At 41.6% G+C, this 26,254-nt stretch overlaps 2 protein-coding genes across 3 annotated transcripts; one reads left to right on the top strand and one right to left on the bottom strand.

Moving 5' to 3' along the window:
* Positions 1-2,222: 2,222 nt before the first annotated feature.
* LOC133895366 (CMP-sialic acid transporter 2-like) lies at positions 2,223-7,917 on the top strand. Of its 2 annotated transcripts, none has more exons than XM_062335623.1 (15): positions 2,223-2,466; positions 3,811-3,853; positions 3,932-3,998; positions 4,086-4,197; positions 4,350-4,429; positions 4,913-4,988; positions 5,086-5,186; positions 5,458-5,529; positions 5,660-5,708; positions 5,800-5,841; positions 5,950-6,071; positions 6,161-6,220; positions 6,295-6,343; positions 7,263-7,357; positions 7,446-7,917. In XM_062335623.1, exons 1-15 carry the CDS (start codon positions 2,440-2,442, stop codon positions 7,501-7,503), a joined length of 1,053 nt encoding a protein of 350 aa, XP_062191607.1. In that variant the 5' UTR covers positions 2,223-2,439; the 3' UTR covers positions 7,504-7,917. The 2 variants fall into 2 exon arrangements, with proteins under 2 accessions (XP_062191607.1, XP_062191606.1); XM_062335622.1 differs by having other exon boundaries at positions 3,808-3,853.
* A 425-nt stretch (positions 7,918-8,342) lies between these two features.
* Positions 8,343-12,678, bottom strand: LOC133895367 (nuclear pore complex protein NUP43). The gene is made up of 5 exons (XM_062335624.1): positions 12,000-12,678; positions 10,478-10,547; positions 9,045-9,279; positions 8,890-8,963; positions 8,343-8,804 (listed from the first exon to the last, which is right to left on the bottom strand). The coding sequence occupies exons 1-5, from the start codon at positions 12,593-12,595 to the stop codon at positions 8,730-8,732; spliced, it is 1,050 nt and encodes a 349-aa protein (XP_062191608.1). The 5' UTR covers positions 12,596-12,678; the 3' UTR covers positions 8,343-8,729.
* Positions 12,679-26,254: the final 13,576 nt, after the last annotated feature.

The following is a 26,254-nucleotide window of genomic DNA, read 5'->3' as shown; positions in this document are numbered from 1 at the left end:
ACACCTAACTCAGAGGACTGGAGAGTCAAGCATCACCTGGAGGCCTACATGTTGTGTCTCTTTGGGTGGGTGATGTTTACTAGCATGCACCACGACAGCGTTGACACACACATGATCTGGTTTGCACAACATATAGCATATGCCCCTCTTGACAAGACACCTCAATACAATTGGGGGTCGATAGTACTTGCTTCGATGTACAAGGTTCTGTGTTATGTGTGAACACAGAAGACTTTGGCGGATTCGATCACCGGTTGCCCAGTGTTCCTCAACCTTTGGTCATACAAGTGTTTTGACATTGGATGACCACAACTCAGTTCGTACAGCCCATATGATCCCTCGTTGTACGGAGCGAACGAGTTTGGACTTACAGATCTGGTGTGTGATGGGTTTGCTTTGGTGCAAACACGATGTAAATACATTTTGATTTGTTGCATGCGCATACTTTTTTTAGAAGTGATTGACCCTGTTTTATTACAACCGTGGTGAGCGATGGGGACGCCACACGGTGCATACCTGGCGTTTGTGGTCGCCTTCGACCAGCTCCTCCCAGATCGGGTGTGGTCCCCGTTGTGCTACCGGAATAGCATGTTCTAGTTGACAAGGCGATGACTGGTCTTCGATGTGACCGTTGAGCCTTACTTCCTTGACCGCGTGTTCTGATAGTTTGGCTTTCACTTCCCCCTACCTGAACACCTGACAAATGGTAGTCATATGTAAGTACTTAGTTAAAAGACTATGTTATTGATGGTGTTTATAGTATTCTGCATATGATCCAATGTGGATGACGAAGATGGTGCCATGGATTGAGCAATGGGAGAGTGCAGCTATAGACGTTCACGTCACCAACGACCCGAATGACCCGTACAATGATGCATACTTATGCTGGTTTCATGGGGCGACACGGGTTAGGTGCTTCCTAGTGCCTACCGCTCCTTTGCAGCATGGGCCAGAGATCACATACAAGTTTGCCACAGAGCCTATGGGGGCTTACCATGCCATGGTACGTTTTAATTATTGTACTTTACTTACTTGCATTCGTACATTCAATGTGTGGCTCTGTGCATTGCAGACAGACATCTGCAAGGAGGTTGGCATTGAGCTCTTCGACTTTGCCTCTCGTTTCGAGGTGAACCCACCTCGTGTTGATAGGTCCAAGATTATCAGCGCTCTTTGTTGCCTTGGACGTTGTTGCATGGAGGGGGTTCGACGTGCTTCATGCTAGAAGTTGTCAGTTGTGGAGCACAACACACAACGGAGGTCTCCACCAGGCACAGAGGCTGGAATGTCCTGATTTACCACGGCACCGCTGTCGTCCAGTTTGCCATCGCTGCCGCGCTACATGCCCACTCCTGGTTAGGCCATGGGGACGTTACATTCCAGTACATTGCTCGCAAGTGAACATTAAATTTGCATACTTGTGTTTACTTGACCTTTCATATGACATGACAGGTGGTTCACATGTTGCGGCCTCCCCATGCTACTACGCCACACCGTTCAGGTCCTTTGTGACTGGATAGAGCTAGCGCTGGACGTACAGAGCCCTTCTCAGATGGCAAGGGCTCCTCTACCGACGCAACCCGCTGGACGTTGGTCGGGCTTGGCACTCACAAGACACCTTCATGTTCCCCATGGATCAAATCCGTCACCGAGGCAAGGCCCGAGACAAGAAGGCTCTAGGCGTGCCCGTGACCGTGACAACTCTTGACTCCCTATCGGCACTTTGAAGTGCCGACAACCTTGTCAGCCAGCAACACCATGTTGATAGGCCCTGCCTATGAGAGAGGAGACTTATCGGCACACCGAGTGACGACATGTCCTATCAGCATAGTGCCTTTGCCCACAAAGCCTCGACCCACAACCACATGTATGCCACGTGACCCACAACCACATGTATGTCACGTGGGATGTCGATACTCGAAGTGTCGATAGGTGTCTAGCTGTCACTTAGAGTGCTAACATGCACTTATATCTACAATTTCTAGAATTTAAGCTATATTTATATAATTTTCCAATAAAGTAGTATTATTCAAAAAATCATGAGTTGACGCCAGACGTGATAGTTGAAACGATAGTAGGTTCAAATTTTAGAGATAAAGAGATTAAAATGTAAGGTTTTCGATGAATTTTTGGTGGCTGAGATCCAAATTTGTATGTTTTCTTCACTGTAGCTCTTTCTATGCCACGTCCTCACGCTTTCTAGTTAGCAACTGGGAAATTAAAATGAAATCACTAACCCAGAAAAGTTGCAGATTTGCCCTCCCACTCGACCCTTCCACCGCTCACCGCCGGCTGCGCTGCTCCACTCCTCGACTGCCGAGCCCGTGTTCCGACCGCTAGGGTCCACCCACCAGCCTCTCCACAGCCAGCCATCGGCGGCGCTCTCCATCGGCCCCTCAACCCCACGCGATTCAGCGATTCCGAAGCGGAGAGGCGGCAATGGAGTACAGAAGAGTGAAGGATCAGGTAAATCTCTTGTCTAGATTAACTGCATAACCCCTCGAGACCCTTACGGAAGAAGAGAGGAATTTCCTTATCAGATTCAATGCGCTCCTACGCCGTCCTCCGATTAAGTTTCGTCTGCGGCCGCTTCAATCTACTAGCAAGAATTTCCCCCTTTTTAGGTTTGCTTTTGTTTTTGGGGTTCAGGGAATTGTCTTGACTGTGGTGGTGATCTAGTGGTTCTTGGTTGCTGGTATTGTTAGCGTGTGCGGTTTGGGAATTAGTTGTGGGACGGTGGATTTATGCACCCGTTGTTTTAGTTGGTGTCAGGTGACTAGGGTTGCTAATCTGGTGGTCGTAATGAGATCAGTGTGTCATGTGTAGTGTGTTCGATGAATGTGCATGAGATTGACATGCTTGCAATTTTGTTTGGGAAGTCTGGACGTGTTCTATGTGCTGGCTAATTGTTATCAGCAACGCCTTTGAAGTTTAAGATTGTATTGTTCTCAAACATTGGCCATGCGCTCAACAATGATGTCGAACGTGATACTGTTAACTCGATAATACCTTGACAATACAAGAATTGTATTCCAATGAGCCCAGCCTGCGGTGTGGGTTAATTTGGGAGACAGAGTGAATTGCAGAGAAATGCGATTGTGTGTGCACTGTTGAGTAGCTTGCTAGGATAATGTTCTGGGCTTAGGGTGAAGTTACAAGCTTGTCTTAGTTCTTTCTCGTGCAAACATGTTCAGCTTTATGTTTCCCACTCAGCTGCTGTAGGGAGTAAAAGTGTAAAGCATAATTCGATACCTGATAATTGGCTGGTTGCTTTCAAAGTCAAAACTATCCAAACTCAGTACAAACCAAAACCATGTGATTCAGCTCATTCTATGCTCTAGGCTCGACTAACTGATGATGTCGAATTGTCGGTGACTGGTTGAACTTGGAATTATAACCTTTTCTATTTGTGCTTGGAATACTTGCAACACTTCTCCATGTATGTGTAAATATAGTATCCCTAGTAGTTTTTTTTTTCCATTTTGCACGGGAAGTCTGTTTTTTGTGTTGGTCTATGAGAACTTGTCAGTGAACTACTTAAAACCTAAGTTGAAGACTGAATTGATGGTTCACAAACTGGTGGCATCTGTTACTTACAGGTTGAACTAGACTGGACCAGCATGTACCAATTATCATTTGTAGGGTTTTAACTAGATTTGACCATTATTTATCCTGTTCATAGCTTCCAGAAATAACTGGATGAAAAAAAAAAATACTAGCAGTAACTAGCCCAGTGGTGCTTTTTATTTGTTTTTATTCCCTATACCAGCCCTGTACCTAAAGGTGAGTTATGCTGATTTACCTCAGCAGGATATAGAAGGCCTCAGTGGGAAGTCACTCTCTAGCGCCAACGGTAAGCTATTGATACATCATGGAAATGCTCTCTTATTATTTACAGTGTGGAACTCAGTATTGATTCTGTCATCTACAGCTGCAGCAACAGCTGGTGGTCTCAGCTCTGCAGGAGGTGCAAAAGGCAAGTCTAGTTGGAAGCTAAAGTAAGTGTTAATTCCCTCTCAACCTTTCTTCTGCAATTACATACTTTTATGAAAATTATCTGACCTCTTTTCTTTATATTGTGGCAGGTCTGTTGTTACTCTTGCATTGACGCTGCTAACAAGTTCTCAGGCAATATTAATTGTGTGGTCAAAAAGAGCTGGAAAGTATGAATATAGTGTCACAACAGCCAATTTTTCGGTGAGAAATTACTAGTCGAGATGCATATTCTAGTTATATTTTAGATTGCTTGTCAATTTGCATGAACTAGTGTGTATACTGTAATGTCAGATTTTCACTTTTTTTCTTTTAATGCAATCTTATATTCATATTTTTGGTTTGTATATGACTAGGTGGAGGCTCTAAAATGCCTTCTATCTCTAGCTGCCCTTTTTAGGACATGGAACCGCCATGGTGTTACAGATGATAATAGGTGAGGACTGCATTTTGGCAACTGTGCTACTCATATCCAGTTCCTACATCTCTAACATGGGTGTATAATTACCATGATTCTTGAAGTGTGGTTGTACCCTCCCCCCAAGACTAAAATAGATTATTTTATGTATATGTTGGTCTTTGGTTGCAAAATCGCATTGCTTTCAACATTAGTCTAAAATAGTCTAAAATAGATTATATATCAACATTAGTCTAAAATCACACACACACACACACACACACTATATATATATATATATATATCAACATTAGTCTAAAATAGATTATTATAAGTATGTTACCAGATTAAAGTTGCTTAACATGACATGTCCTTATGTTCCAAAGAAATTTACTTGGTCTAGCGAATTTTCATTCCGGATATGGGAAACACAAACCTCACCTGAGACTTGCGGTTGCAGTCTACAATATGTTGTTTCTGTTAATTCTCTGTTCACTAGCCATTTGATTTTATTATTTTCAGGTTAACCACATCTTTTGATGAAGTTAGTGTTTATCCGATCCCTGCTGTTCTTTACATGGTAAAGAACTTGTTGCAGGTATGTGTAGTGCTTCTTTGGTATGGCCAATTTAATTTCATGATGTATTGATTTTTATGCATGTTGACATACCCTTCCATTTGCTGCTATCTGCCAGTACTATATCTTCACTTATGTGGACGCACCAGCTTACCAGATCTTGAAGAACCTGAATATCATCAGCACAGGTGTCCTGTACCGCATCATTTTGAAGAAAAAGTTAGTATCTTCTGAGCAACTGGGAATTATTGTTACAGTTGTGCTTCACCCTAGGAGTGAGAACTCTAAGAAGCATGATTGCCGTTTATTTTGCTCATTAGTTTGGAATAGAAGCAGAATTAGGATTTCAAATCTTTAGGTCTCTGACAAATACCAGAGCTGACAGAAAAGAGTTGTAGCTCTGTGTGATTGGCCTTCTAGCTGATCACAAGTTTTGTTTTTCACTTGTGGATATGTTAAGTGAAATTCAATGTATTCCCTGTCCTTCCAGGTTAAGTGAAATTCAGTGGGCAGCATTTGTTCTTCTGTGTGCTGGCTGTACAACAGCTCAACTTAATCCTTCGTAAGCACTAGCAATGTACAACTTGAATTTTCACTTCCTTTTTTTTTGTTTTTGCGTTATCTAGTCATCATTTGGTCGTTTTAGTGAAACATGAGTTTTAACTTGTTGAAACATTATTTGTCCTTTTTAGGTCTGACCGTGTTCTTCAAACTCCTATTCAAGGTTGGATGATGGCTATTGTGAGTTGTAATAGAAGATATATTCAGTTTCATTTAGATTACTGTAGGAAGTGTTTTCACTCATCTTGTTGAATTTGTCATTCTCTTGCAGGTGATGGCTCTTTTAAGTGGTTTTGCTGGGGTATATACAGAAGTATGTCTTGTTGCTTTTTGTTACTCTTTTCTTAAATATCTGATTGTAAGTAATTTCATCCAGTGCAAAACATTACGAAAGGTTTTTATGTATCTTTGAACATTGCAGGCTATCATAAAAAAACGGCCATCAAGAAATATCAATGTGCAGAACTTTTGGCTATACATTTTTGGAGTGATCTTCAATATAGTTGCAATTTGTGTTCAGGATTATGATGAAGTCATGAATAAGTTAGTGAACATGGAAACTACTTGACTCTTATGTTGTCTATAGTATAATTCATGGTTTTAAAAGTTTGACATTATCCTATTTGATGCAGAGGCTTTTTCCATGGGTATTCATTCATCACAGTTCTAATGATTCTTAACCATGCACTGAGGTACCAACTACTAACAGTTTTCACCTTTTTGTCACCTAATCAAGAAGCTTAAAATGGTTTCATTTACTGTGCAGCGGAATTGCTGTCTCAATGGTGATGAAATATGCTGATAACATAGTCAAGGTATGTGCCGCTAGTGTTCAAATATATGCCTGAGCATCATAGATGCTGCAAGGTTTAATGTTACCGAAGTTGATTAGGTTGTATCATGTGCAGTCCATTAGGGCCTGACAGGGTACTGTTCATGCGTGGCATTATTGCATGAGTGGCATTATAACATTTGTTGACTAATTTGTAGTTTCCATATTAGATATTTCGTTTTGGTTAGTTGCTATGGTTTAGGTTTCCTTTTATATAGTTTCTATGAGTTAAGCACTAGCCCCTAGCACCTCTATGTGAGGTCACTGTCATAATTTTCATTAAGCAAGTAGAAAGATGAAAAGAAGTCTCCAGTCTATGGCTTCATCACTCTGCTAACATCCCTCCACTTCAGTCGTTGCCGTCCATCCAGTCCTCTGCTATGTTTACCCGTTATTATCTAAGGGTCATTACAGGTTGAGGGTTGGATAAGGGCGCTTCAAAGTATCTAGTAACAATAAACTCCTTAATATGCATAATTCTTAATGGCACAGTAGTCAATACTCAATAAATTGTTGATGCACATATTTTACTGCTTTTCTGTTGTCTCAAACGCGTAAGTTTCTGTTTATTCGTTCTGGAAGCAAGACAACTGCCCTGAGTGTACCAAGTCTCTCGGTCATAAACTTAAATAAATATATTTTAAACACTTGAAACTACTTTATAGGTTACAAAAGGGTGATTTGTTGCAATTTGCAAGCAATGCTCCTAGAACAACAGAAATGACCTTACATATAGATATAGGTCATATAGCCTAAAATAGATGCATATTTTATATGGATGTAACTTCATTTTGGTCTTCCTGGTGTTCTTTGGTGTAGCCGAAGTTAATCTACTGAAGCAATTCTTGACTTAGTTAATGATATATCTTACAGCAGTTTTCACTGACACTATGGATTTACAGGTTTATTCAACTTCAGTTGCTATGCTTCTGACAGCAGTTGTATCAGTCTTTTTGTTTAGCTTCCATTTATCCCTCGCATTCTTCCTTGGATCTACGTAAGTGTTAATACCAATGTAATTGCAGCTCCTGTTGATCATAACCTTCAAACTCATGATAGAATAATGCAATCTGCTCACCTTTCAGGGTTGTGTCCGTCTCGGTGTACCTGCACTCTGTTGGAAAACTTCAACCACAGAAATAAGCTTTATTTGGTCACCTGATGGCTCTTCAGTGGGCAATTTTACACTGTCAGTGAGCATGCACATGGAATCCCTCTTGATGCCTTGCGACAAAGTTTCAGTGGAGGTGGGGTTTGATTGCATAGCTAACCAATCATATAGTTTTCGCGCAGAAGCAAGCATACCTTATTGCTTGTTATGCGTAGACAACTACATCCTTGGGTAAAAGGTAGATTTAAAAAGAGCATCACACAAACACAACCTCGATGAAGGACCCATGTTTTTGTAGAGGGGTACTAGCTATCACGGGTCATAGTTTTCTTTCCTTCTATCTAGTTTGCATAGTGTTTTGAAATAGTCAAATAGAAGGTGGCAAACATATTGTAATGAACAGATTGCTGTTTCATTTTAATCTATATTAGCTGTCATTATTTTAACCACCGAGCATATGGGCCGTTGAATGTTGTAGTGTTGAGTGCTAGAGCAGGAACTGCTTGTCGAAGTTAAATATTCCTTCTTGTCACGGAATTGATTCACCCATCAGCATCTGGCCATTTTAATCCGACGAAGTACATTAAAGAATTACCTCCGGTTGGTACCTATTTGATGGCAAAATAGGGTCGTGGACATTTCACTTGGATGCCATTTTCCGTGACGTTCTTTTGGTCTGGAGAGCACACTATGAAACCGTAACCATTTGCTAAGACACATTATTGACACCTAAATGGTTTTCAGATTTTAGCTCGAACAGATCTTGGGCCTAAGAGGCGGGTACATCTTACATGGCCTGATTTAGCAGATGAATACAGTACGTTGTCTCAATTCACGATTGCAAGTTGTGTTCTGGCAAATGCTAACCATGCGAAATAAATACAACTCACATTCACCAACCAGAATAAAAAGGATTGCAAATGTGTTGCAATCATTATCCTTCAAAATAGCGGAGAGCATCAAACTTCATTAAGCTTACACAGCTCGGATTGCTCCCAGAGTTCAGAAAGATTTTCAACAATCTGCATCAACAATGGCAACAGATGGTACAACATAAGGTTAAGTATGCAAAGTCGGGCAGGAGTATGTGCCGAGCATGTTTTTTCCCCTCCAATGGTAGCCCATGACCATGAGTAAATAGAATGATCTGTGACTATCGTTGTCCTCCGTACTCGATTCTAATCCTGATATAGTAGCCCTAGCAACCAAAGGATACCTTGCTGAAAATTTTAATGAAATTCTTGAATGGCAAATGTTTTCATTCTTCCGCCATTGTATCTCTACCACGTGTTAGAACACCAATCGATTCCCATTCCAGTGCGCAAACCACATCCTGTGCAAAAGCACAACAGGATTAATGTATCATTATCAAGGAACAAAAAAGTTATTCGCTCACCCAGGTGAAGCCATCAACTTACAGAAGGGTTCTGAGGATCTATGTCAAAGGAGTTGATGGCACAGGGTTCAGCAAGCAATTCAAGAGGCCTCTCATCTGCTAATAAAAAGGCTATGTCAAGCAATCTGCATAAACACCAACAATCGAAATGGTACATGTTTCTCGTTGTGAGCTTACCTTGTTCGACAACTGCAAGGATCCCATCCTCTGAGCACATCATCACTGGTAATACTCTTGTTGCCACAGATGAGATGATATCAGAAGACTGAGTGTAAGTGTCAAAAAGAACCTCCCAGACCTCACTCTCACACACTGGCTGAGCTGTTCCATTAAGACCTACACCAGAGAGTGGCGTTAGCTGCTGTGGCCACCGCAGATCCCAGGCAAATATTGTCCCTGAGGAGCCTCCCACCTACAATCATTCAGAGGTTATTCATACTGCAGTTATGAGTTATGACTCATCTAAACACATCCATTCAACTCATCTCAACTTTATTCTCAACAGGGGTGGACTAACAATTGGATCGTTGGTCCATATACTTCAGATAACATGAGCAGCCTAACCCACATCGGTGGAAATGCAATGATCTGTATCCCACATTTAACACTATGGTCCATGCCCCCCACTGCCCCCCAATCACCTTGCCAGTGGACGGTACAATACCTGCAGTTCTCCAGGATGGCCACTGGTCAGGTGTGCACAGATGCATGAATGTGCAATATAGTGGATGGCCACTGGTGCACTAACCAAATCATCCCAATTTAAGTTTAGATTAACGCAGAGATTCTATAGGACAGAATAACTCTTTTAGTATACAATAGCAAATCAGTTTTAGAAGAGCAGTTAAGCAACCCGCACAGCTGATTCTTGTTTGCATGCAAGAACTGTTCTATTAAGAGCATTACCATCTTTGGTATATACAGGAAGTGAATCTGCTTCAAAACAAACAGAAGCTAGATTTCACAATATACACAGATTGCTGGCCTGTATTTTCCGTTTTAATCTTTTGGGTTATGCTTAAGGTAAGCTTCTGCTTAACATTGAAATTATTGTGCATAACATAACAGGACTGACATGGATCAGCAAAAGCATCCAACCTAAGGATATTAGGTAGGCATTGGTTGCCATAAGCTCTGAAGCAGCTTTAATTATTGTATACAAGACCAAATGATGTGTGTGAAGCTAAAGAAGAACACTATTTGAAACTGACAAATAACGAAGTCCTACCAATGCCTTTCCATTTGTGTGTAAAATTCTCTTGAAAGATTGCTCTAAATTGTGTACTGGTGTAGGTTTTCTCTTATTGAATTAAATCAAGGCCTCTTTGAAATACTGCTCTAAATTGTGTACTGATGTCCTGCCCTACTAAATTCCATATTTCAAATGGACCCTTATTGCTGTATGTAGACATTAAGTTGTTTAACCTTCAACACTATAAATTGGTTCATCACTCAGTTACATGGTACATGAACGATTGTTTATCCTAGAGGCTATATCCTAGAAAGCTCTTAATCCTGTTTTATACAAACAAAAAGGAACAATAATTGAACTCATTTATTCATTGAAAGCCAACATGCGGTTACTACTGATATTACGTTATTGACCTTACCACACAGATATGCTTCCTTGATGGATGAATGTCAATGGAATGCACCATTCCAGTAACAATGCCATGACCCCTGCAGTTACAAGTTCATCTATTGTCAACAGTGCTTGGCATAGCAGATACAATGAAAAATATCTGACAAGAAGATTGTTTGGAGTTCTCTATTTTCCATTTTCATCTCATATATTAGCTGTTATGGGCTTAGTTGGAGGAGGAATCACACAGTGGGCGAGGGTGGCGGCGCGGCTAGGGCAGGGAGGCGGCTGCGGCTAGGGCAGAGGGGGACGGTGGCACAGGAGAGAGAGAGAGAGAGAGAGAGAGAGAGAGAGAGAGAGAGAGAGAGAGAGAGATCTTTTCTGCTTACTTGATTTGGGTACAGCTCCTCTCGTTATACAGAGAAGCAAGTTACTTGACACCCAAACAAACCTAAGGATGGAATTTTATAGATGCGATCCATCCTACCTAATACAACCCAATTGTTTCCTAATGACCTTATAGCAGATTCTATAATAAAGATAACTCGTCGGCGGGGCCGACTTGGCGGGAAAGGAAAGGGTGCTGCTGCACCCCTATTCTGGCCGTGCCCCTCCTGGCGGCGGCACAATGGAGGCAGCAGCTTTAGCTTGGGTGGCTGGCCCATGGGCATTAAGCCCATGAAATTAGCAGATACACTTGACAGCTTATCTTAAAGAGGGCAGTTACAGGAGGCACGACCAAAGGAGATGAAATTACATTTCAGTTACAGTCTAGATGTCAGTAATATAAAAAAAATCTACATTTTTTGGTCAAGATACCAAAACCTCTTAGGTCTGGTCAAACGTATGATTCTATTACCATCCACTGGTTGGAAGTAAAAATGTCACCCTTGAATTCCACCTCAATGTAAAAACTAACTTACCGTGGAAATATCTGGAATCTTCTAATGCATGACACCAGTCTTGTGAATAAGCATGTTTATTGGGCCATCAGATTTTGGCTTTTAACCATAAAAACATTCCTCTGAGATTGAAACCAATTAACCAAACATATATTTTTTTTTCCTCAGGAGACCCAAATACGACAGTTCCATTTATCAGTACAGAACTAAACATGTTAATAGGCATGCACTAAACCGTCACAGAAAGTATCTTTAACAATGCACAAGCCAAACCAAAGTTAATAGAGATGCACGATTTTATGAAATTATGCACCAGAGCTTAAGCATAGCTAGTTAGCTTCGAAACATTTATCAGAAACGGTGACCATTGAGATAGGCTTTCAAAGTGGAAGATACGGATGGACAACAATTTACTTACTCTTAATACTTTAACTCAAATACTTGCAAAACATGGACATCAAACTCATGTGTGGATGTGCCAATATTTTGAAAGCTGGCGACATACCGAGACTCGATCAATTTACCATTTCACAAGAAAACTACAAAGTATACTACATTTCTTAATCCTACTCCTACCAGTAATCGATCATTAACAAGAACATAAACCAGAAATACAATCCCTAAAGATCCAGGCTTTCTTACACTCACCAGATGCCGTTGGACTGCGCCATCACTACGTCCCCCTTCCTCCGATCCCACCACTGCACGCCGCATCCTGCGCCGCCCGTGGCGAACTCCGCTGGCGACGCCCACCTGGCCGCCTCGTACCCGGCCATCCCCTTCCCGTCCCACACCCTCCTCGCGACAACCCTCCCGTCCCCTCCCCCGCCGATAACATGCACTCTCCCGTCCTCCCCTGCCGTCACCCACTCCTCGCCGCCGCAGTCGAGGCCCCGGACCGGGCCCATGTGGAACCCCGCGCCGCCCGGGACGGCTACCGCCGCGTTGGCGTCGAAGGAGGAAGGGAGGAGGTGGAGGGAACCCGAGGAGGTGGCGGCAGCGAGGGCGGCCGGAGAGCAGCGAAGCGCGGTGGCGCGGGAGGGGAGCGGGAGGGAGGCGAGCGGGGATCCGGGGTCGGAGAGGGAGAGGAGGTGGATGCTGGAGGAGGCGGGGCCGGAGGAGGGATCGTGGACGGCGGCGGCGAGGAGGCGGCCGGAAGGGGAGGTGGCGGAGGATGGGAGCCACCGGACGAGGTCGATGGAGGAGGGGTGCGGGTGGCGGCGGAACGAGGGGGAGTTCGCCATTGCTGGGGTTCGGAGGTCAGAGGGTTTAGGGTTCGGACTTCGGAGGGCGCAATACACGATTCGCTCAATAAGGAGTTTTGTGGGCTTGGCATTTAAAAGGAATTCGTGAAAAAAAAAAGAATCTTATTTTAAAATAAATTGTTTTGAGAATTTATTTATAATCAGAATCGTGAAGAAAAATCGTTAGAGTACAGAAAAGAACGAGAATCTCTTCGCGAAAGGATTCTCGATCCAAAAGGAACTCTCTTGAAGATGACTTAACATCTACTAAGGTGATGTTTGGATGGAGAATTAGGAAGGGAAAGGAAAAAAGAGATGGAATAAAATGAGATGGTATGAGATATAGTTATAAATTTTATTCCTATTCTGTTGTTTGGTTTACGATAGAATATCAAAAGTAAGTTTAAATGATCAAAATACTCTTTCATAATAATGAAATAACTAGAACAGCATAAAAAGAACAAATATGTAATTTCTCATGTTTCTTATGTCTATCCCACCTATTTCCTACTTGCACCATGCGTTTCAAATAATGAGAAATGAAGTCTTTATATCCCATTCTCAATCCACTTTCTATTTACAAATCCATAAGCCAAACATCGGAAATGTTTCATCCCACGTCTTATTTCCCAAACCCACCTCACATTTTCAATAATCCAAACACCATCTAAAGGCAAATAAGTGGCGTTCCTCGTGAACAGAAAAAAACAAAAGGTTGTTAAAATGCAACTCAATGTAAAAATTGGAGCAAATGGATGCACCATTGCTTCAGCATAGACATTGTCCATCTCAATCTACCCCTGCAATCCAAAATAATAAGCAAATCGTCATTCAAAAAGCAAATTAAAATAATTTCGAGAGCATGTTAGAACATACTAAACATACTAAAGGCAAAATAAGTGGTGTTCCTCATAAAAAAAATCTCAGGGACAGCAAAAGAAAAGTCTGTGCAAAAAAGGGATCAAACGGATGCACCAAAAAGCAAATCTATATAAAATGGGAACAAATGGATGCAAATCAGTCTGAAAATTGGAATCAAAATATGCAATTTCAGAGCACAACGATGCTAATTTGGGAGCAAAAAGGAACCCTGCCTTTTTGGCTTCCCCTCCACCTGGCGTAGGCTTCTTCTGCACCTCAAGACATTTCCCCTTCGCCTCACTCACTGCTACAAACGCTGTAGCGGTGCCAGCCACAATCTACCATACATCGGCCGTCACCCTTGTCGCCGCTTCCTGAGAGTAGAGCACAGCGTTGAGCGTGTAGGACTTGTGGCAGCCAGCGTGGGGTCTACGCTGGAGTGGGCCATACCCAGGAGGTTGCGGATGTGGGAGGAGAGCACGACGACTAGCACCACAGTATCGGAAGGCGCGAGTGAGAGAAGTGGCCGGGCGAGTGAAAGAGGATGCCGGCGACGAGTATGGAGGATCGATAATGAAGATTAGAGAGGTGAAAAGATATTTTATAAACTAGTTATTGGGTTTGTTTATGTGTGGGTCCGGAGGCGGGTCGAAGTGTATGACCTGCAGTGCGCTGAGCAGGGGAGCATGTGAGCCAGAAGTGAAATACGGGAGTGAGATTTTTGGGAGCGGAACATATGTGGGTGGAAAAGTAGAGGTTGAGTGTTATAAGATGAGTAATTTCTATAAAATTTAGGGATAGTTTATAGGACTGGAGGCAGGACGTCCTGCCTGATATGAGAATCACTACGTACTTTTTAAGTACGAAAGATTTCTTATGAAATAGATAGTCTATTTTTTTCACTTAATGTTTAAAAAATATACAAACGGAAGTATAAATTTTAGAGAGATAAAACGAGAAAGAAAGTTTTAAGGTAACATGATTTCACAGATGAAATATAAACTATAGGCTCTAATCAAAATCATTCTATGTGTCTTTGAGCACAAAAGTTTGAAACTTGAACGAATAATAAAGGAAAAAAATAGTCACCGAAAGAAACAACTTTCTAAATTGACGATCATAAAACGATCTAAGACACTCTCAAATACATGTATAAAGAAACGTTTATGCCTACAAAGATTAAAAAATCGAAGCTTAAAGAAAAAAATAAAACAACAAGAAAATCACAATCGAAAAAAGAAAAGTTGCAAACTTGCGACAGAACTAATAGAGAAAGAATAAAAAGAGAGGAATTCAAGCATATGTAAAAATATAAATTTTATTATTCAAAGAGACCAGTCTTATTTGAGACGGATTATAAGGGTTTTTCTTAAAAAAAACTCTCATTTATTATATAGGTTAACCACTCATTTTTCTCTACTCTAAATCTCTAGCACTAGACTCTTAAATAGGTGGCATAAGAGACTCAAGTGGCTGGTTTAATTTTTTTCATAGCCATACCCCTTCATTTATAGGTCTAGAAAACTTGACCCTTAAATTTTCTAGTTTGCTACCAAAATACCTATTTTTTATAGTACACTTCTACCTATCACTGATGGTATTTTGATATGTTTCTTACTTTGTCCATCGAACGGCTGCGACGTCTTCACAACTTAGCTTCGTCTTGACGCAAGCTTCACGATGGTGTAATATATTTCTCCAACCCTCTCACAGTTTTGAGGTCCAACTGCGAAATCCTTTGCACGCTTCTCAAAGCATGACTCACCACTTGTTTACACCTTAAGCAAGCGCTCTGATGTTGACATGTGTACTCTGTTTTGAGATCCTAACCGCCAGCAAGTCTCTCCCGCTCCCGATCCCTTGGGCCGCCTTGTCACTTGCACCGACATCTTTTTCGCTTGACTTTGTTAACACATCTTCTTCATCATCCGTTTCATGCTTTGCTTGACCATCACGTGTACAATTAGGATCACCATTTACTTCGACCGACCTCCTTGATCGTCCGGCATCAAGCACCCTCTTAGTCCCGATCATCCGTCGTTGATCGCCAAGTTGCATCCATCATCTGCACACTATGAGACAAGCAAACACATTTCTCCAACTTTAACTTTAGTTAGTCCATAATTAAAATACTAAAACCAAGCTCAAGCAATCAAAACATCAACAAATAAAATTGATAACCTTGTCAATCACTCATCACATATAAAACAAGGTATATTTTAACTTGGTTTCTCGATCTCCCTCTTGATAAGTGTATTGACAATACCTCAAAACTCAAAGATTTTGGTTTGAAGAAGATAGACTCATCCAAGTACTTAAAAACTCAATAAAGAGTAAAAACATGTCAATTGGCATAAAAAAAGTTGTATAAGGCCTAAGAGAGGCAAAAAAAAAAAAATATCAAAAGAGTAATAACAACTCAAAAACACAAAATCAAATGCTCCCCTTAATGAATGCACATTTTTCATTTGTGCAAGAATTTTCTTTGATTTGGTGCAAAATTTTCATTTCCTCCATTTTTCATTCATTTCTCCCCTTTTGGCAATGCAAACATCAAGGACAAAACATTATGTAATGCCTGAACATACAATCCTAATGAGGTTTCATAAGTATACCACAAAGTATTTGCAAAAGCTAGAAACGTCAAAAAGATATGGAAAGTAGAAGATGAAGCTCACAAATACACAAACACTCAAAAATAAATAGTGACATATGAACATGAAGTTGTACAAGCTAAACCAAAGAATTAGTTGGCACATTTAATTTCACATAGCTGAATCATGTTTAAAGCGATCACAATATAAGCATCCACTCTTACCGAGGCAATACAAGCATTAAAAACTAGCCAAATTGAGCCAACTTCAATCTCAAACTAGACAAACAAGTATTCATGACAGTAGATTTTGCAAACGCTTAAATATAAAACCAAGACTTAGTTAGATGAAGTGATTTAAGACAAAATTGAGCAATTAGATATATTTCTTTCATTTTTATTCTCAAGTTGCCTTTTATCTAAGTAAAGTATCATACGATTAGATACGGCAAATACCTTGAGGCTTAAAGACAACCGTATTAGATTACATTTTAGCAGAAGATACTTGATTTCACAAGATTATTCATATTTTCACGAGGAATCATTTTTTCACATGATCAAGTCAAGTAGTGTCTTTACGATACAAGGAATACATGTTCCTTTATGGTTCTATAATGAGCTAAACATTTGACAAAGACAGAAAATATAGTGCAATATTCCCCAATTCACTAACTTGAGCCAAGAAGCCTAGAGCAAGATATTCATCAAACTAACCTTAACACAAGTATTGACTAAGCCAAAGCAATTACGAATATGGTGATCAAGAATATATTATTTTATAGTCTACATGATTCATAAAATTGTCAAATTTCATTTTAAGAAAAGATAGCTTACTTGAAATATTTCATATCAAAGCATCAAGAGGAGCCTAGGATTAAAAGCTTGCTCTGCACAACTACTCAACTTAGTCCAAATCCAAGTCTAGCAATCGAAAATACTAAAGACATACAAGTCAAAGCTTAACTACTATGATTATCTTACATAATGTGATGCAATGCAAATACAATAAAAGTAAGATAGAGTATATACAAATGTAACTCCCCTCACACAATGTCATATGTATGGCACACACACCAAGCTCTCTCCTTAAATCGGCAAATCTAGTAGCATCTAGAGGCTTGGTGAAGATATCGGCTAGCTGATGTTGTGTATCAATGTATTTCAAGTCTATATCCCCTTCTCATTATGGTTTCTTAGAAAGTGAAATCTCACATCTATGTGTTTGGTTCTGGAGTGCTGGACTAGATTATTGGCTAAGCTTATGGCACTAGTGTTGTCATACAAAAGTGGCACACTCTTGAAATCTAACCCAAAGTCCGTCAAGGTAGCAACCATGTACAAAATCTGTGAACAACAGCTAGCGATAGTAACATATTTAGCTTCAGCAGTAGACTACAAAATGTTAGACTGCTCGTAAGAAGACCAACACATAAAAGAAGTACCAAAGAAATGACACGTTCCAAAAGTACTCTTCCTGTCAATTCTACACCTAGCAAAATTTGCATAGGTAAAACCTCGAAGAGTAAGTGAAGAAGAAGTAGAAAACCAGAGTCCATACTCAAGAGTGTGCTTGAGGTACTTTAGAATGTGTTTCAAACGTCCTCGGTGAAGCTTGGAAGCACGTGCAGAGGCAGATGGCCAAGCGGATGTCCGGTCTTATTGCTGTCAGGTACAGGAAGGAGCCAATCATGCTCCTGAACTCCCGTTGGTCCACCTCTTCACCATTTTCATCCAAATCAAGCATAGTCAAGGTAGCCATCGGTGTCGCCAAGGGCTTCACGTCACTCATGTCGAACTTTTTCAGTAGATCCTTAGTGTACTTCATCTGGTGGACGAATGTACCCTGCTTGCATTGCTTAATTTGAAGTCCAAGGAAGAAGTTGAGCTCACCCATCATCGATATCTCGAACTCACTTCTCATAGTTTCTGCAAACTTGGCCACAAGTACATGAGAAGAGTCACCAAAAATGATATTATACATATAGATCTGAACAAATACGAAATCTTTATCATGCTTGAGAGTGAATAAAGTTTTATTAAACAACCCCATGACATACCCGTGCTCTAATAAGAAAGACCTAAGCCTATCATACCGAGCTCTAGGTGTTTGCTTAAGCCCATGCAAAGCTTTCTAAAGCTTGTACACTCTATATGGGTATTTGGTGTGTTCAAAGCCTAGGGGTTGCTTGATATAGACCTCTTCCTGTATGAAATCATTTAGGAACGCACTCTTGGCATCCATTTAATATAGCTTGAAATCCTAGGATGCCACAAAAGCAAGAAGGATCCTAATGGATTTGAGCTTAGCTACTAGTGCAAAGGTCTCTCCAAAGTTTATCCCCTTTATTTGAGTGAAACACTGAGTCACTAGCATAGCCTTGTTTCTCACTACAGACCTATCCTCCCCCTGTTTGTTTTTGAAAACCCATTTTGTGCCTATAGTGTGAATATTAGGAGGTGGCTCTATAAGGACCCAAACTTTATTTCTCTCAAAGTTTTCTAACTCGTCATGCATGACATTGACTCAATTTGAATCAGATAAATCATGTATAACATCATGGGGCTCAAAATAAACAACGAATGCAGATCTGTAAAATGAGCATGAGAAGCGGACTTGGACCTAGTTACCCTCTCATCGAGATCTTTGATAATCATGTGTGGGGGATGTAGCCGCTGAATGTGTTGAGGGGCCTCACGCCGTGACATAACCTCCCCCTCAAACACCGCTGGTGTGGGCTCGAGAGTAACTGAAGTGGATGTAGAGGTTGTAGGACTCCTTGCTGGAGTAGAAACAGGAGCCAGCTCTGGAGCAAGTGTGGTCGAGGGAAATAGTGGATCATCCTCGTCATCACCGAGAGCTGGAAGGTTACCATCTACAAAGATGCTCTCACTCATCTCCTGATCTCCTGCACACTTAAAGGTAGAACTAGCACATGAGGTTGTTTCATCAAAAGTCACATCACATGATTCCATGATGGTGTTAGTGTCAAGATTATAAACCATGTAAGCATGATTATGAAGAGAATACCCAAGAAAATATCATCGGAAGAACGCGGATCGAACTTGTCGAGATTGCCACGCTTTAAGATGAAGCACTGACAACCGAAAACTCTCAAATATGAAACCTTTGGCTTCCTCCCAAAGCGTAGCTCATAAGAGGTTAAATTCAAGATCGAGCACAAGAAAATCCAATTTGAGATGTAGCACGCTATGCTAATGGCTTCAACCCAAAACTTCATAGGAGTCCTATACTCATCGAGAATTGTCCTGACCATCTCCACCAAAGTTCTGTTCTTTCTTTCAACCATGCTATTCTGTTAAGGAATGTGTGAGGCAGAAAATTGATGCTCAATGCCATGTTCAAGACAGAAAGCATCAAAGAGATAGTTCTTGAACTCGGTGCCATTATCACTGCGAATTGCTTTCAATGCACCTGAGAGTTCTTTGAACAACCTTGATGAGGACATCACTCTTTCGGATACACACACACCGAGTATTCCTCCAACAATAGGTCCATTGACACGAGCTCGTGCACGTCAACTAAATCATGAGGTGAGCTTGTTCCTTAGTGTTCCTTTATATTTTGATAAGGATGGGATGCTACTGAATAATTGTGATGTTTTGTTACTTAGAAACACGGGAGAAGACCAGCAAGAGCGCCCAAGTCAAGGTGAAGGTCCAATCAAGTTCGAGTCCGTTTCGGAGTCCAGGACCATACTGCACTAAAATCGTCGCCCAGGACGCATACAGACTCCGTTTTCGACGTTCTACACATGGTTGGAAAGCTAAGGAGATAGAATTTCCAACAGGACTGGTCCCATATCCAAATTCTTTATGAGTCAACAGGAATATTCAAAACAAGTGGACGTCTAGAATCTGTCAGGGTACTGCACCACCATCTTTTGGGCCGTGTAACGTGTTGGAGTCCATTAGGGACGCATCCAGGGGTCCTTGGCCGACCCTAGTCTCTTATATACAGTAGTCACCGCCCCAATTAGGGTTGGGTTTTGCTTAGATATTAATCTACACACAGATTGTGAGAATTTCGCTCTTGTTCCGGACCGACTAGGCCGCCGTAAGTGTTTGTGGAACCCCAACTTCGAGTGCTTGAATTCTATTCGCAATATTTCAGATTGCATCTTCTACATTCTTGCTTGTGTTCTCGGTACGCTTGCAGGGATTGAGCCTTCTTGGCGAGGTCAACCGCGCGACACGGTTGATAACCAACGGAGCTGTGGTGTAGTGATTGCAAGGGAGACGATCTGTTCGGGTCGAAGCCTTTGGATCATCAACGTCGAGTTCTCCACCTACCGACTTATCGCTACCTATCGAAAGATCAGACCTACAATCCCATCAACTGGTATCAGATTTTCAGGTTGCCTGTTAGGTAATTTCGTTTTCCCCTTTAGATTAGTCTGTTTTTCATTACCTAGAGTCCAGAAAAAAGCCAAAAAAATTCTGTCAATTTCCGCTGCCCTAGAACCCTTTGTGCCTTTGCAATTTTTGTTTTCAGTTGCGCGTTGTTGAGTTTGTGTCCGTGGTCGAGTCTTGTTGCTGGTTTTAGAGTCGTGTTCTTGGTCATTAGTCAACGCTCCGTGCTGTGTTGATCACGCCGCTATCCCATCGCCACCATCCCCGCCAACAAGTCGAGCCACCACATTACTCGATTTGCCACCGCGAGCCGCCTTGTGTTACTTTCCACCACGTCAACCCTAGATAGGTCGCAAGCCGCCTTGTATCAATTGCCCTGCCACCGCTGCCCTCCTTGTTCATCTCGCGATCCTATTGCTTGCAATACCTTAAAGAGGCCAATTTCTGCAAGAGGTGCTTTGAAAAAAACACTAACTTGACAGGAGTTCAGTAAAATGGCCATAACTTTCTCATAATATTAATCACAACGATCGCGATGATCCTTATTCTAAGATTAAGTTTTCAATGCCTCCTTTTGATGGTGCATATGATGCTGATGCTTATTTGAATTGAGAAATGACGGTTGATCAAAAGTATAGTTCTCATATGGTTCCTGAAATGCATAGAGTTAGACTAGCCACTTGTGAGTTCACGAATTATGCTATTATTTGGCGGAATGGTTTAGTTTCTAGTAGCTTAGAACCTGAATCATGGCCTAGACTAAAGCGTGCCATGCACAATAGATTTATTCCTCCCGATTATACACGTGAATTGAAAAAGAAATTGCAGCGCTTAAATCAAGGTTCTAAATCTGTGCATGATTACTATCAAGAGCTTCAAATTGCTATGCTTTGTTGTAGTATACAAGAGGATGATGAGGATACCATGATTCGTTTTTACTCCAGTTTGAGACGTGAAATTCAGGACCTTGTTGATTATAAAGATTACAATACTACCAATAGGTTGTTCCATTTTGCTATCTTGGTAGAAAAAGAACTGCAGGGTCGACAACAGGTGCAGAAATTGCGGAATAATTTTGGAAGTACATCTACTTCACGAGTACCACCGGGACAAGCAACAACATTCCCTTCTACATCTACACGATCTGCTGCCTCCTCCTCCAACACTCGGGCGCGTTCAGCAGGGGCACCACAACCATCACGTGAGGTGAGCAAATCTACTGTTTCGCAGGATCCAATACCAAGCTCTTCTTCAAGTGCAGCTACCACGGGTCGTACAACGGGCATTGTGTGCCGTCGCTGCCAAGGTATTGGCCATGTCATGAAGGATTGCCCAAGCCAGCGAGCATACTCCACAACAACAGATGGTGGATATGTTAGTCATAGTGATGTCGAGGAAGAATATGCATTTGAAGCTAATCTTGCAGCCGATCATGACATGGATAGTGAGGGGGAGGAGATTAGTGGTACCGCTGCCACGGAGAGTTATGCAGCACGCACCTTCATTGTGAAGCGAGTTTTGAGTTCTCAAATGGGGCAAGCAGAGCAGCTACAATGCTATAATCTATTCCAGACATTCCTCATTGTCAAAGATGCACGTGTTCGTACCATAATTGTTGGCGGGAGTTGCAACAACCTCTTGAGCTCCGATCTTGTGAAGAATCTTTCCTTGCCAACACGTGCACATCCTCATCTATACTACATTTAGTGGTTCAATAACAGCGGTAAGGTTAATGTAACACAATCTGCGAGAGTACATTTTTCTATTGGTTCCTACCATGACTATGCTGATTTTGATGTAGTGCCTATGCAAGCATGTTCACTTTTGTTAGGCCATCCTTGGGAATTTGATACCAATGCTACACACCGTGGTAGAAGTAATAAATACTCTCTCATGCACAAGGGAAAGAAAATCTCTTTGCTTCCTTTGACACCTGCTGAAATTGTGCAATGTAATAAAGCGCTAGCTGAAAAAGAAAAGAAAGAACGTGTTTTGGAATCTGAAAATCAGCAAGTAGCTCAATCTGTTTTCCCACCTAAGAAAGAGAAGAACACACCTAGGTTCGAAGGCATTAAGTTAAAGGGTGGTGTTATGCTTGCTACTAAATCTGACCTTGCTGAAATTCAAGATAATGATACTTTGTGCTATGCTTTGTATGCAAAGAGGTTTTATTTTCAATTGATGATATACCTAGCTCTTTGCCTGTTGCTGTCACTAACCTTTTGCAGGAGTATAAGGATATCTTTCCAGCTGAGATACCCCCGGGGCTGCCACCATTGAGAGGGATAGAGCACCAAATAGATTTGATCCCGGGAGCGACTTTGCCAAACCGCGCTGCATATAGGACCAATCCAGAGGAGACTAAGGAAATTCAGCGATAAGTCTAAGACCTTTTGGACCGTGGGTACGTACGAGAGAGCCTTAGTCCTTGTGCTGTTCCTGTTCTTTTGGTTCCTAAGAAAGATGGCACATGGCGCATGTGTGTTGATTATAGAGCCATTAATAATATCACAATAAGGTATCGTTACTCTATTCCTAGGCTAGATGATATGCTTGATGAGTTGAGTGGTTCTATTATTTTCACGAAGATTGACTTGCGTAGTGGTTACCACCAAATAAGAATGAAATTGGGAGATGAATGGAAAACTGCTTTCAAAACTAAGTTCGGTCTATATGAGTGGTTAGTGATGCCTTTTGGTTTAACTAATGCACCTAGCACTTTCATGAGATTGATGAATGAGGTTTTACGTACTTTCATAGGAAGATTTGTGGTGGTGTACTTTGATGATATTTTGATCTATAGCAAGTCACATGAAGAACACATTGATCATCTACGTGCTGTTTTTACTGCTTTGAGAGAGGCACGTTTGTTTGCTAACCTTGATAAGTGCACCTTTTGCACGAATAGAGTTGCTTTTCTTGGCTATGTTGTTACTCCACAGGGAATTGAAGTGGATGAAGCTAAAATTGAAGCCATCAAGAGCTGGCCGACCCCTGGGACTATCACACAGGTGAGAAGCTTTCATGGCCTTGCAGGGTTCTATCGGCGTTTTGTGAGAGATTTCAGCACCATTGCTGCCCCACTCAATGAGTTGACAAAGAAGGGCGTTCCGTTCCAATGGGGGCTAGCACAAGAACAAGCTTTTAATACGCTGAAAGAGAAGCTTACGCATGCACCTCTACTCCAACTTTCGGACTTTGGTAAGACTTTTGAGTTAGAATGTGATGCTAGCGGTATTGGAATTGGAGGAGTGCTACTACAAGGAGGTAAACCCGTTGCTTATTTTAGTGAGAAATTGAATGGGCCATCTCTGAATTAGTCAACTTATGATAAGGAGTTGTATGCTTTAGTGCGAGTTTTAGAAACATGGCAACATTATCTTTGGCCCAAGGAGTTTATTATTCATTCTGATCATGAAGCTTTGAAACATATTAGAAACCAAGCCAAACTGAACAAACATCATGCTAAATGGGTTGAATTTATAGAGTCATTTCCTTATATTATTAAACACAAGAAAGGTAAAGACAATGTCATTGCAGATGCGTTATCTAGACGTTATACCATGCTGTCCCAACTCGATCATAAGATTTTTGTTTTAGAAACAATTAAAGGATTATATGCTACTAATTTGGACTTTAAAGATGCTTTTGAACATTGTAAAGAAGGAAGAACTTGGAATAAATATGTGCTGAATGATGGATTGCTATACCGTGCTAACTGGCTATGCATCCCAGCTAGCTCTATTCGCCTATTGTTCTTGCAGGAAGCGCATGGATGTGGTTTGATGGGACATTTTGGAGTGAAGAAGACCGAGGATGTACTGGCTGCTCACTTCTTTTGGCCTAAGATGAGGCTCGACGTCGAGCGCTACGTGCCACGCTGCACTACTTGCAATAAAACTAAGTCTCGCTTGAACCCACATGGACTTTATATGCCTCTTCCTGTTCCTAGTGTGCCTTGGGAGGATATTTCTATGGATTTTGTTTTAGGATTGCCTAGGACCAAGAGGGGGAGGGATAGTATATTTGTCGTTGTGGATCGTTTTTCAAAAATGGCATATTTTATACCTTGTCACAAGAGCGATGATGCTACACACATAGCTGATTTGTTTTTTAGGGAAATCATTCGCTTGCATGGAGTGCCTAACACCATTGTTTCGGATCATGATGCTAAATTTTTGAGCCACTTTTGGAGGTTACTTTGGAATAAACTTGGGACAAAGCTGCTGTTTTCGACGACATATCACCCTCAAACCGACGGACAAACGGAGGTTGTGAACCACACATTATCCACCATGTTGCGGGTTATTTTGAAGAAAAAATTGAGGATGTGGGAAGAGTGTCTACCCCATATTGAGTTCGCTTACAACAGATCAGTTCACTCCACCAGCAAGGTAAGTCCGTTTCAGGTAGTGTATGGTTTTAATCCCCGTGCCCCTATTGATTTATTGCCTTTACCAACATCCGAGAAATTGAATCTTGATGCTAAGACACGTGCTAATTTGATTCTGAAAATGCATGAGTTGACTAAGGAAAATATTGAAAAGATGAATGAGAAGTATAGAACTTATGGTAGCCAAGGTCGGAAACATATTACTTTTGAAATTGGTGATCTTGTGTGGTTACATTTGCGCAAAGATAGGTTTCCTGATTTGAGAAAGTCTAAATTGCTGCCTCGAGCTGATGGTCCTTTTAAAATTGTGGAAAAGATCAATGATAATGCATATAAGCTTGAGTTGCCTGCAGATTATGGGGTTAGTCTCATATTTAACATTTCAGATTTGAAGCCTTACTTGGGAGAAGAAGATGACATTGCGTCGAGGACGACTCCAATTCAAGAGGGGGAGGATGATGAGGACATCACTCTTTCAGATATACACACACACCGAGTATTCCTCCAACAATAGGTCCATTGACACGAGCTCGTGCACGTCAACTAAATCATGAGGTGAGCTCGTTCCTTAGTATTCCTTTATATTTTGATAAGGATGGGATGCTACTGAATAATTGTGATGTTTTGTTACTTAGGAATACGGGAGAAGACTAGCAAGGGCGCCCAAGTCAAGGTGGAGGTCCAATCAAGTTCGAGTCCGTTTCGGAGCCCAGGACCATACTACACTAAAATCGTCACCCAGGACGCATACGGACTCCTTTGACGTTCTACACATGGTTGGAAAGCTAAGGAGATAGGCTTTCCAACGGGACTGGTCCCATGTCCAAACTCTTTATGAATCAACAGTAATCGTTGAAACAAGTGGATGTCCAGAATCTGTCAGGGTGCTGCGCCACCATCTTTTGGGCCGTTGGGCCGTGTAACGTGTTGGAGTCCATTAGGGACACGTCCAGGGGTCCTTAGCCGACCCTAGTCTCTTATATACAGTAGCCGTTGCCCCAATTAGGGTTGGGTTTTGCTTAGATATTGATCTACACACAGATTGTGAGATTTTCGCTCTTGTTCCGGACCGACTAGGCCGCCGTAAGTGTTTGTGGAACCCCAACTTCGAGTGCTTGAATTCTATTCGCAATATTTCAGATTGCATCTTCTACGTTCTTGCTTGTGTTCTCGGTACGCTTGCAGAGATTGAGCCTTCTTGGCGAGGTCAACTGTGTGACACGGTTGATAACCAACGGAGCTGTGGTGTAGTGATTGCAAGGGAGACGATCTGTTCGGGTCGAAGCCTTTGGATCATCAACATCGAGTTCTCCACCTACCGACTTATCGCTACCTATCGGAAGATCAGGCTTGCTTCAATGTGATAGAATGCCCTATCTGCTCTACCTCAATCCTAAGGTAATACGAGAGAAGACCAAGATCACTCATATCAAACTCTTTC

This window comes from Phragmites australis, chromosome 16 (genome assembly GCF_958298935.1).
Source record: "Phragmites australis chromosome 16, lpPhrAust1.1, whole genome shotgun sequence".
Classification (NCBI taxonomy): Eukaryota; Viridiplantae; Streptophyta; class Magnoliopsida; order Poales; family Poaceae; genus Phragmites; species Phragmites australis.
This window is presented reverse-complemented; position numbering and strand designations above follow the sequence as displayed.

Excerpts from the sequence above, each read along its gene's own strand:
- LOC133895366 (XM_062335622.1), top strand. The coding sequence starts at position 2,440 with ATGGAGTACAGAAGAGTGAAGGATCAG. Across the intron at positions 4,989-5,085 it reads TGGTAAAGAACTTGTTGCAG|TACTATATCTTCACTTATGT; the intron begins GTATGTGTAGTG and ends GCTATCTGCCAG. Across the intron at positions 6,221-6,294 it reads ATTCTTAACCATGCACTGAG|CGGAATTGCTGTCTCAATGG; the intron begins GTACCAACTACT and ends TTTACTGTGCAG.
- LOC133895367 (XM_062335624.1), bottom strand. The coding sequence starts at position 12,595 with ATGGCGAACTCCCCCTCGTTCCGCCGCCACCCGCACCCCTCCTCCATC. Across the intron at positions 10,548-11,999 it reads GCGCAGTCCAACGGCATCTG|GGGTCATGGCATTGTTACTG; the intron begins GTGAGTGTAAGA and ends TTGTAACTGCAG. Across the intron at positions 9,280-10,477 it reads CAAGGAAGCATATCTGTGTG|GTGGGAGGCTCCTCAGGGAC; the intron begins GTAAGGTCAATA and ends GAATGATTGTAG.